The sequence below is a fragment of the Pygoscelis adeliae genome, unplaced genomic scaffold (genome assembly GCF_000699105.1).
Source record: "Pygoscelis adeliae isolate BGI_AS28 unplaced genomic scaffold, ASM69910v1 Scaffold275, whole genome shotgun sequence".
Classification (NCBI taxonomy): domain Eukaryota; kingdom Metazoa; phylum Chordata; class Aves; order Sphenisciformes; family Spheniscidae; genus Pygoscelis; species Pygoscelis adeliae.
In genome coordinates, this window is record NW_008824763.1 from 424,937 (window position 1) to 436,982 (window position 12,046).

At 50.1% G+C, this 12,046-nt stretch overlaps 1 protein-coding gene across 1 annotated transcript in view; it reads right to left on the bottom strand.

Moving 5' to 3' along the window:
• Positions 1-12,046, bottom strand: part of CADM1 (cell adhesion molecule 1) — a 168,657-nt gene that overhangs the window by 55,586 nt on the left and 101,025 nt on the right. Inside the window, exons 2-3 of the mRNA XM_009323555.1 lie at positions 2,576-2,722; positions 1,303-1,455 (exon numbers count right to left, since the gene is read on the bottom strand). Coding sequence (XP_009321830.1) covers positions 1,303-1,455; positions 2,576-2,722 — 300 coding nt within the window. The remainder of the gene's footprint in view (positions 1-1,302; positions 1,456-2,575; positions 2,723-12,046) is intronic.

Below are 12,046 nucleotides of genomic sequence, written 5' to 3' on the forward strand. Positions count from 1 at the left end.
GGGGGGACATGACACGGAGGGGAGGGGGCAGAATTAACTTCAGCTCTGCAAATAGCCGTTCCTAAGCAAGTGAGCAAACTTAGGGCGTCAAATGAGAGATCTTACTTTCTCTTACGTGCAAAACAAATTTTTGCTAGAATTAACAGGAAGCTATCGCTTTCCATCAGTCGAGCTCCAGATTTCACCAGATACGTAAGTCAACCGACAAACAGGCAAAAACTTACGCATCTTCACAATGGCAGGAGGTTCACCAGCGATGCTGTTAGTAATATCTGCCCTTACGGAATATCATCGACGGGCAAAGATGCTGCCATTCGTCACTAAAATGTAATCTCTCGAATCCCCAAGTTTTGGAAGAAAAGATTCAGTATGTGATCAGAGCAGTCTGATCACTGAAAACACAAAATTCATAAACTGAACAGTTCTACCGTGCTACGAAGCATTCGTGTGAATTTCTTTCCCCTCTGCATATCAGATAATTATTGAAAGACATTTGCTACAGCTTTTACTTTCTGGCTGGCTTCTTCCTGACTTCACCGAACGAGACGCAACCGCCGCAACTGATCTCCCCTTCTCCCTCAGAGACGTGCCTTCTCTCGCCCTAAAGAAGACAGATACGAGGCGGAGAAGGGCTAGTCTTGCAGAGCTCACGCCGTTCTGCCAAGCCCTGGGCTGGGCAGGCGCTCCTTCCAGGACGTCGGCAAGTCCAGACTTGCCCAAAAAGCCAACGATTCACTTGGATACTCTTACAGACCGGTGGACAGCACAAACAACTCATCCTTGCAGGCTGTCTGCAAACGAAGGCTGGTATTAAACCCCGCTCCGTAAAGGGCAGGGAAACCTCGCAGCCTTTCCCAAGCGACCTGCCCAAGTAAAGGAGAGGCTTGGAAGTGGAGAACGCCTCACGCTTACACCTCCGCTTGTTCTCTGAGGCTGAAAATCGCCTGCGGACAAAAAGGGGAAGACCCAAGCATCACACCAAATATGATGCCTTGCGAGACAGGAAGGCGACGCAAGGGCTATGGCATGCCACCGGACCACCCGCTTGGTATTTACCGGCAACTCTTGGAAATCTTGTGTCTGCAGGTTCAAGCCCTAAGCTGCGTTGAGCTATTGAAGAGCTGAGCGGGTCTCCAGCGGGAGAGCACTCAGCATTCAAACCCTTGCTGTGTTTTAGCACTGGGGAGCTGCGGCTCTCTCCGGGCGGCCGGAGCTCTCCGAACGCGGTGCGCAGCCCCATCCCGCTGACCCTGTGCGTCCAGGGATCACAAAGTTCACCGCAAGCACCTCTTCGGTCCTTACCGAGCACTGTAATCGTGGTGTAAATTTCCTGGGGGGGATCAGTGTAGAGCTGGCAGAAGTACCTTCCTTCATCAGAAATGGAGACGTTTGTCAAGGAGACTCGGAGCTCGCTGTTGGAGAAGTTCACCAGCTGGAACCTGCTGTCCTTCAGGGCTGCGGAGCAAGCACACCCTTAGTGACTGCAATGAGAGACGCAGCGTCCCCTCTCACCACACAACAAAGTCCGAGGTCTATAAAAACGGCAGCAGCAGCAGCATCTAGACAAGCACCCCGCGGGTTCCTGACTGCAGCTTCCATCCTGCTTCTTACCTTTACGTCTGGGCCTATAAAATATTTCTGTTCTCAGATCATTACAAAGAATCAGCATGAGCAAATCACCAGGCACGGTATCGAATCCGTGGACTCCGTTTTATTACCGGATGGCTTAGGGACACGTAGGTAAATCGCTCACTGAGAAAATCCGCTTCTACACGCACCCATTTCTGACCGTAGGCAGTCAGTGGGCTAGGGACAGTGTGAAAGATAAAAGAATTGGGGAAAGTGTAGTGTAAAATTTGTTTCCTGACCAGTATCGGCTGTGCAAATGCTTTCAGGAATTTGGAAACCGAGCATTTTAAATCCTACCAGCCGAACACAAGGGCCTCGAAGGGCGGCGCAAGCGGAGCGAGCCAGCCCCCGCCCGCGTACATCGTCAGGTCATACGACGCCTCGGAAGAGAACGTGGTTTGCCGTGCGTCTCCACAACGCTGGGCACAATGTGCCACCGTCCCCCGTCCCCGCAGTGACACCAATGCAGACAACAAAGCGTTTCATTGCAGCTACCGTGCTCCGTGGCATTGTCACAACAGGAAACAAAGCCAGGCTCGTTAGCTGGACACGGCAGGGACGGGAGATTCTGTTTTTGTTATAAAGAAGCACAGACAGTCTTGAAATTTTCAGTCTTCGAACCAAGCAGATTACCTCTGAGAACACTGCACTGCCTCGGCGCTGCCCTATTCAATTTGTTTGTGTCAGCTAAATATTTGGCACTCAATTGCAATTCACCCTGAATTACTACAATCAATTCCTATTGCAAAGTAAGACGGTCTGACTTTTAAAGGGGACCATCGAGGTTTCCATTAAGGAGGAAGATTATAATTGCCTGTCTCATCTACCCTCTAAAGAATTGACTAAACTTTAAGTGCCTAGCATTACGTTAAAAGAAGAGATCTTTCCCCGGGTGCAAGCGAGGCGCAGGAAAAGTTGTTGTCAAACAAGGAAAGGTGAAACTTACGTCTGAAATCTCTGAAATAAATCGTTTGTCTGTTGGGATTCAGGAGCTGAATCACCGAGTCGTCGCTGTTCTTGACTCGGCAGCTGATGGTGGCGACGTCTCCCTCCACCACCGTCACATCTTCGGTAACCAAATTCTGACCATCACCTTCGGAAGAGAGCAAAGATGGGAAACAGCAAAGTCAGAAATGACGTCGGCAAGTTTCATTCGGAAACGAAAAGCTCCACCGCCGCTGCATGCTCAGCGCTCTTGCACAACGTGCCCAGCGGCACAACCCACGGGCCACTCTGCCAAAACGACCTTGGGTTTTTCACTGACCGGCCTAACCGAGGAAGAACTTGTATTTTCTGCAGGGGGAACCCTGGGCAGGCAACGGAGGAACATCAGCCGGCGAGCCATTGACCCCGGGTCCTCCAGCCAGCTGGGGTTATACGGAAACGGGACCCCCGTTACGCCCCAGTAACTAAGCAAACATACCTCGCACAGCCGCATTTGGCTTTTCCTGGGACTGATATTAATTTCACTGAACAGGCACAATCACCCGCACGACAAACACTCAGAACAGCAAAGCCTGGGAATACAAATACGGATCTTCCCCCCGCCCCCCAACTGTACCGGCCACCGCTAAATTAAAGAGGAGTAATTGGGAGGGAGCTCTACGATGGGAATACAGGAAAAAGGACTACTCTATGGCTACCACTGTATGGCCTTGCCACGGAGCACGCTTTTTATTGCAAAGAAGCCATTTCACCCCGGCACATTCTCTCTGCCGTATTTTAAAGCGTGGCCAAAGGCAGACGACGAGGGAAAGGTCGCACCAGCCGCCGCACGCCCCTCCATACTCGTACCGGCCTCGGGGGAGCAAGTTCCACGCCACAGGCATGGAAACGGCAGGAATTCGCTTCCTCTCTCAACAGATGAAATTTGTGAAATTACCTTGAAAGAACAACGCGCTGGAAGAAGCACTTATCCTTTGACTTGCGGGGACGGACTTTAGGGAACCAGGTTCCACTCCCTCTGTGTAATCAGTAGGCGCTATTAATGTCCAGAGGCAGGAAAAAAAGGATTCGATGCAATTATGCGGTGGGAGCCTTGTAATCATTTACAGGTCATCACCTCGAAAACTCTCCTCCTAATGAATCGACTCGTTACATCACATGCATGCCGAGAAATCTGCTTCACGTGTTAACGAACGCAGAGGAAGGGAGTCTGAAAGAAGCGCTTTGCGCGTCGGTTTTTCTATAGCTACCGGGAATCTCGTCAAGACTGGAAAGCGAGCGGGAGGAGCGGGGAGCCAAGGCAGGAGCGGGGGACACCACCCGAGGGACTCCAGCCAGGGCGGAAGGCTAATCGGAGTCCCTTTCGGCCACGGCTTCGGTCTGCTTTCAAACCACGCAGGCGTTACGGAGGAGGAGGCAAAGCAACGCGGGAGAAATTTTGCAACCTTGAGCGCCGATGTGCCCAGCGGCGTGAGGGTACGCGGGCACCTGGCCACGGGCTGGGTGGCCAGGAGAAGCCCTCTGCTGATTAACAGAGAGCAGCGGGGAGACAGTCCCGCTCACAAGTTAGCCACGAAAAACGCCAAAACTGCAAGACTTCGGTAAGGTTTGCAAACACTAGGTCTGGGGATGTTAGTCATACTCTAGTTTTTCTCTTGTCTTGCATTATCTCCGTCTTTCTTTCTTTTTGACTTACTTTTATTATTGGACGTGCCTTGGAAATAAATCTTTGACAACGGGTTTGCATGGCTCGGAAAGAAAGAGACTGAGAAATCATCAGACACCTTTCCACGCCTGACGGCACCGAGGTGAAGTCTCGGCACATTTTCCTGCCCTCTTGGTATAAATTTCCTTTCTCCGGATTGATGAACCTTGAACAGCGTCACGAGAAGTTGTTATCAAACAGAGTAACACCCGTACCAGACAAGAGTCCCCCAGGCCATCGCAAGAGGTGCAAGAGCCCCTCACGGACGTTTCCCTGGCTGCTGCTCCACTTTCTGCAAGTTGGTCATGCTCAAATCCCCCAGGACCGAGGACGAGCATCCAGCCACCCCACCACGCTGTCAGTACCCTTAATATAGCGTTCTTGAACACTCCTAACCGCTGTAATGCGCAGGTTTGTCAAGTAACGTAACCTACCTGATCAAAGGCGGGGGATACAACCGCGTTACTTATCAACATAAGCTTACTGTCCGTGCGGTGTAAGACTTCGCACCCAATCCAGAGGGTTTAAAGCCGATTAAAGCCAGTTGCGGGCAGGACAACCCATTAGAAGACTGCAATATATCGTCATACCCGTTACTTGGTGCCGGCCCCAGTGAACGAAGCGTTGCCTCGTGTCCGCCGCAGCACCGGGACTGCAGGCACGCCTTTCCCCTTCCGCCCTCCGGGACAGGTCCCCAGCCGTACCGACGGCGCAGACCCCGGAGGCTACCAACGCAGGAGCCACGTCAGCCGCCTAGCGCGGCGCCTCGCCGCGCTGAAGAACAACCACGGAGGTGTCACAGCAGCGCAGGACCGATCCCTGACAGGCACAGTCAGGCTCCAGCGTAAACGACGTTCGAATAGCTCAAAGGCAGCGCAAGCAAAAATATTAAACGTTACTAACTGCTTCTAGGGAATAATTTTATCAAACCCATTGAAAACAAGGTTCTTGCACAAGGATCAGCTTGATATGTTCTCATACACGCAATATTCACTACAAATCATTAACAAAGCTATTAAGATTCGATTTCCATCTAAGCAATTATTGCTAGCATATTTTTTTACATTTACTTTAAAAGACTCAATCCTATTTTCAATTCATTAAACTGTTCCTTGCATTTACTGAATTTTACATCAGCTTAGAAACCTATTTGAATTAATAAGAATTACAGTAGAAGTAATTTAGAAATAAATTATTTGAAGTTCAAGCCACTGAAGCTTTTCAGGCCGGGATGCTGCTACATTAAGCCCGCTGACTGATGGCTTTAGAAGTCCAGCATCTCGGTCCAGGCTGGCATCAGGCTCCCTCTCAAGAAGGCACTTATTCTCCCCAAGGCCCCGGGGTTAACGACAGGCAGGGTGCACGTAAGGACGCGCTGAACCCACGGTCTGAAGCAGCCAGCATCTCCAGCCCCGCGGACTTTGCGTATTTATTCTGAATCAAAGGGCGCCTAATCCGGCCGCTGACTGCAGAGCTCCTCTTGCTCTGCTGACCTGAATTTGTTTGCTTAACTGGAAGCACCAGACCGTGCAAGTTAACACTTTGGGTATCTGTATTCGTACCTGCTCCCCCTTACCAAGACGAGAAAGTTATTTCCGTGAACAGCATCAATTACAAACTCTGAATTAAATAAAAACGCAACGTGAAGCGAGAACTCTTTAGACCCATCTTCACGTCAACATTTCAGGAAGTTTCTCGGTAAATATTTACTGGCAGTATATGAGTATTTTGCGGAGCGTTAAAGCAGACACGTTTACAGCATTACAACGTGTTGTAACAGAAAAGGAAAGATGGGGGCGGGGGGGGGGGGGAAGTTTACGGACCCAGCATAGAATCACAGAAGTTGACAAAAGCAAAGGAAAGCCGCTACTGTAAACCAGCTTTAAATCACCTGCAAATGCGCAATACCCGCACAGTCACGCGTGTGTGGGGGGGGGGGGGGGGGAGCAGGGCAGAATTATAGGGTATAGATTTTCATCTATGACATGTGGATGGACTATAAAAGCCCCCACGCACTGTCCTTGTACGAGACAACAGTTTCTTGTTTGGTAAGTCCAATGCAAAGTACAAATCCTCTCCCCGGTGTTTGATGCGCCTAACGGACAGACTCCAAGACCCAACTTGGGAGTTTTGATCATCTCGATCTCGAGTATAAGGCATCGCTACTGAGGGAGGCGAAAAGCAAGGTGAAAGAAGCCAGCCTCCGAGGCGGGCTTCGGGGCGAAGTGCCGTATAGATGCGACATATGTGTACAATATTAACGAGCAAGTGTAACAGCTGAAACAGATATCTGCAATGCAAGGGGAAGGAAAAAAAAATGCTGTGCATGTTTCCTTTGTTACCCAAAGCAACTCTCCGGCCTCGTTTACTGAATCTCTCTGTGGACGTAAAAAATGACATCGTATTTTACACTTCCCGGAAGGGGGAGCAGAGACGGAGGGAGGCAACGCTTGAGGAACGGCTTTGGCTGGAACCTATACACAATTAATTTCTGCACTTGTCCTTCTGCCTTAGACCACCGCAGTCTTGGCTTTTAGGACTGCGAAGACAGACACGGACGAGCAAACTGTGCTTCAAACAAGTTCCTCTTAGCTGGACGCAGCCCAGGGACCTTGGCTCATATGCAGCGGTCACATCTAAAAATCAATTCTTTCTCCATTCGCAGCACACCAGGGTAGAGTGAAACGTCAGGGAGAAAAGAGGGAAAGATTAAAGATACGTGCTTGTGAGCACGCTTCTTCAATTCCCAACAGAACGCGAGCCACAGGTACTCTGTTGTGAGCAGCGGCGCTGCTGATTCAGTGTACAGGATACTGCCACAAAGGCTTGCCAAGAAAGCGTAATTTGCATGGCACCTGAGCTATGTAAGCCCATAAACGTAAACAAAATTCCTCTTAATAAATTGAGTCAAATGGAACAACCCACACAGATACACAGACTATTTGTTCGTGCGCTGGAGGAAAAAAATGACACCGTGATCAATCCACAGAATTAACGTAATTTGAATGTCAAAACTCATCTATCAGTTTCAGCTATCTAGAAGGAATGCGGCGGTTAAATAACCAGCCAAAGTTGAGATAAACATTAAGCAGGTTTTACAAACACCTAGCGATCCACCTACTCCAAAAGCTTCGTCTCCTTGTTGTTACTTCTCTTCGCTGAGCAGTTCCTACGCTCTCTCCATCCATCACGGAGATAGCATCCCTCCAAAATAAACGTCACGAACCGTCTTCTCGGGAAGACTGCGGGAAGCAAAGAGACCTTTTGGCGTGCTCGAATACAGGAACCAGACAGAGCCGGCAAAAGGAGGAAATCAAACCGCCATGTAATTTCTCTGCAGACTTGCTTCAAGGAGGGAGGAGAGAGTCGACAACGCTGTGCTGGAAGAAGTTGCAGGAGCTCAGTGCATCTGGTCTTGAAGTCTTGAGGGACCGTTTTAAAAAGCTACTATCGTCACACTTGAACTTTTGAGAAGAATGGACAATCCACTCTAATTGTGTTGGCAAGAAAAGGCAATTACTTTTTACAGAGTTAATTTCATGACATCTTTTCGCGGGCGAAAGAACGATAGCAATTTCAGATCAGGCTGCCTACAAAACGTACGTATGGCACGTGAGCGCACGACACGGCTTTCATCACACGCGAACGCTGCTGCAGCTGAAGACGCCCTGCGCCAGCGATGAAAAGGATCGGGTCTGGCGCTGGAAAGGAATGCTTGAAACACACACGCTAAAACCCGGTCCGTATTCCTCAGCGTGTATCGGAAGTACACGGAGATAGGGATGCTGTCGCCCACTTGCGTAAAAAAGCTTATTGTGAAAACTTTAGGGCGAAGGGAAGGCAGGAGAAAAGGCCGCCTGCTGCTGCCTATACCCATGCCCAATCCCTAACGGAAGCCCTCCGAGGCCACGGAGTCTGGAGCCGCGCGTGGGCATCTCTGAGCAATTCTTCTTTTAATTTGACCCTCATCCTCAGAGCAAAATTTTGTTTTCCGCCAAGATTTACAACTGACATTTTGAATCGGCAACTTCCTCTTCTGCTAAGATCTAATTACCAGTTTTGTGACCCTGAGTCAAGCATCTCTGAGATTTTCCTGCACTCAAGTAGCTCTTACTCCCTCTTCAACACCTCCTTCCGTGGCCAGCAACTGACGCAGAGGGGCCAAAACGCAACTCCGCCTCCCATGGCAAAAAGCTCTTCAAAAAAAGTAGCGGCGGCAAACAAAACAGAATTCTGGGGGAAAAAAAAAAAATCTCATTTTCAGGTTTGCTCCGCTGTGCAGGTCTGTCATCTTCAACACGCTGCCGTTAAGCTTTGCCCCGTGGAAATCCCTATGTACTGAGCACCAGGAGCGGCAGCTACTTTCCAGCAAGGTGTCCCACCGCGGCCTCAGAACCAAACCCAACAGATCTTGCTGAAATGACATGAAGGGAAGGGGATACCACAGCTCAACTTCTCTCTCTGAAGCTCAGGCCACAGCAAATCGATACGGTGACGCTCACCTTGTACCGATATTTTTACTTTCAAATTTAATGCGTATTATTCTTCCTTTACCGCTACAGCTAGGTTTAGAAGAATTGCTCTTCTAAGAGAAAGGACACTGCCGATTCTGTTGCTACCAGTTTTGGCATCACCTGACGATGCTAAAAGCATCAGTTTCCGCTGGGGGAGAAAAAGGCGGGGTGGGTGGAATTAACACTCTCAGAAACTATTCCCAAACCTCCAGCGTCACGGATCCGTACAAGCACAGGTATTGCCGATCACGAACGAAGTGCACTGCCAGTGAAGGAACTACTCCTTGGCGACGTACGATGCCTTCTGCTTTCAAAGCAGAGCACGATTCTGTGCAAAGGTTTATCACTTCTCGGAAGAGGGAATGGCGAAAAAGAGAAGGAGGCGCCAGATTCAAGCTTCATACCGTTCTCATCGGAGCCAAGATCGACACGGACCTCGCCACCCGTCCCCAGAAACCATCAAAGCTAGGGTGAAGAGCTCGTACACGTTTTTGGATGACCAGTCATGCGATCCAAGCGGATGCCCGCCAGTGATCCCGTAAGCGGGACTGGCAACCGCGAGGCTTCCGCTCTTCACAGCGAATTTCTGCGAGCTTCCCTGACGTCGTCTGCAGGGACAAAACCACTCCTGCCACTCGGCATCCTCAGCGCCAGCTATTTCATCTTCTTGCCGCACGCTTTACTCAGCCTCTGTAATTGCAGGGGCCTATTTCCCCTCTTTCTCAGTACATATTTTAACAGGCGCGCACACGTGTCATCGCTTTCAGCACCTCTCAGCAGCGACGCAGCCGGCGAGGCAGGCGACTCCTTCCCCCAGCTCCCTCCCAGCTACGGCTCACGCTTCCCCGCTGAATTACTCTCCTCGTCTCAGAGAGAACATGCAAGGTGGTGCTAAAAATTACTTATTGTGGGGAGCATGCCTACGTTATGAAACATACACGTCAGAAAAATATACTGCAACTTCGGGCAAGTTGCGCACAGCTATTAAATTTGTGGAGAAAAAAATGCTATAGCCACCTCTACAGCTTTTCTCGCTTCGAGAGCGAGAATAAAAGATGACAATAGCTCTGAACTGACACCAGAGGCTGTATTTACTTTAAACGTTTGTGAATTTCTGCGTGATGAAATGGCGTTGGGGGATTCTTTCTCCTGGTTTGTAACCAAAATGGTACAGAGAGAGAAAACTGATGGGAAATGCCGCTAGAGCTACACAGCCGGCTGCGCACGGTTAGTCCAAAGGAAAGCAGCTCCTCTGCTTTCCTCTTGCTGCACAAGCCTGTGCGCTCTTGGCCAAAAGGTTTTTCAGCCTAAAGCGCTTTCTGACTTCCCGGTGCCCATCAACGCCGCTTCGCCCCCCCCCCTCCCTTCGCACGCCTGCCATTACCGGTAACCACGTCGGCGCGGGTTTGTGATCTGTCACCTGCGCTGGCATTAGATGTCATGCTTGTCTTTCTATTACCCGGATATCGATAGATACAAATTCCACGGCCATACATCGCCTGTCCCTTCAAAGGTTACCGTCGGCGGATGCTGAGGATCGATACGGATCTTATCGGTCACCGACCGGGCGGGGGGGCACGGCCAACGAGGCTCCCGGGGACCAGGCGGGGAAGAATTTGGCACGGCTCGCAGCGTTGGCGCCGTTTTTGCAACAAAGCCTGTTGTTCTGCAAATCTCAGGTTTTCATTCCACATTTCCAACCAAATCTTGTGACGGAAAGCAATTTATAACCATCGCCCAGAAATTTAGTCTTTCAGAGTACGACTGTATTTCAAGTCAATGGGTTGGGACCGTTTGAAGGAGGAATCCTACGAGTTGCGCTCACCACAATGGAGCTTCTGATATCTGAAAGCGCAACTTCCATGTTTTGCTGCCACGGCTAAGTTGGAAAGCTGTGCGCTACGTTTTTCCTGCTTTAGAACTGATTTCTGAACCCATTTGACAGTTCTTAAATAAAAGATGTTGCTACTGCAGCTCTTTATTTTATTTATATCTATCTATCTACCTACGTAGGGATGCTCAAACAGTTTAACTAACTTCCCAGAAGAAGAGCTTTCAAGAAAACAGAAGCAGCGGATCTCTCGCTTCTATTCTGGAGGCTGACAGTCCACTGCAAGACAATAAAAGGTCACTTCTTAAAAAAGACTGTCTTGCTCTCGTAAGGTCAGAGGTTTATCAGAGCATTATCCAGAGGACATCTGTGCGAGCACCGCTCCTTGGCTGCCGTACACGGGAGACACGGAAGATCTTTCTGGGGAAGGGTTTGAGAAAGGGAGGCAGGACGAGGAAGTCACCCCCCAAGAGCTGCCTGGGGGCTCCGAAGGGGGCTGTCGGGGGCCGCGAAAAGGGAGAAGCGAGGAAGTGCCTGGAGGAGCGAGCAGAAGTGCAGTAAAAAGGCAAAGCTGTGCACAGCCTCGGGAGGAATACAAGGCAGGTACCTTGCACTCGTGTTCCTCCTTACGCTCGGCCGTCAGTGCAAGCCATCATCTGTCAGGGACAGCACCTGAAATCCAACGCTTTATACTCCCTTACCATTGCTCGGAAGCGGCATCAGCAAGGCAGACGTAGTTTGACAGCGTAAGATGGTCCCAGCAGACTGCTGCCTCCATTCGGTATGTTTAAATAATACTCAATTAGGATCAACGCTCATTTATTATTAACCTCGCCCTAATACAGAATTCCTTACCTGCGTTGTATCTTCCAGCTACATCGCTATCAAGGACACACACGGCCTAGATCTAAGGAAGGGGACCTCGATTAAAACACACGTGGAGTTTCCTCCCTCTGTCATGACTTGTTCCATTAGGAGCTGAAGTCTGACGTACAGCAGGTTGCTGCAGGTAAGAGGCGGCAGCACTGATGAAATATTCAGTTTCCACAGACGACGAGTGCATTCAGTACGTTTACATTACCAGAACAACATTATTTAACAGCACCTGCTGCCTTACGTTCGTTTCTGTCTCTGCCGCGGGGGGCTAAAGCCGTGGCAGCCTCTGCCGAAACCCTAAGCACGGAAGGAGAAAATTTACGTGTTTGCAGGTTTGCCACCTGCACCGTCACCTCTATTTTTGTACTGTAGAGGCTGGCAGCAGCCACATGCTTCGGATTTAGCACGGCACTGGTCACACTCTGAATTGGCACGCGTATCTTTGGAGGAGGCTCGCCCATCTGCTCTCTCTCCACCTTTCCCCGCAGCTGTCAAGGCTACGCTACCGCGGGCATAAATCAGGTACCGTGGCTGGACGGCAGACAC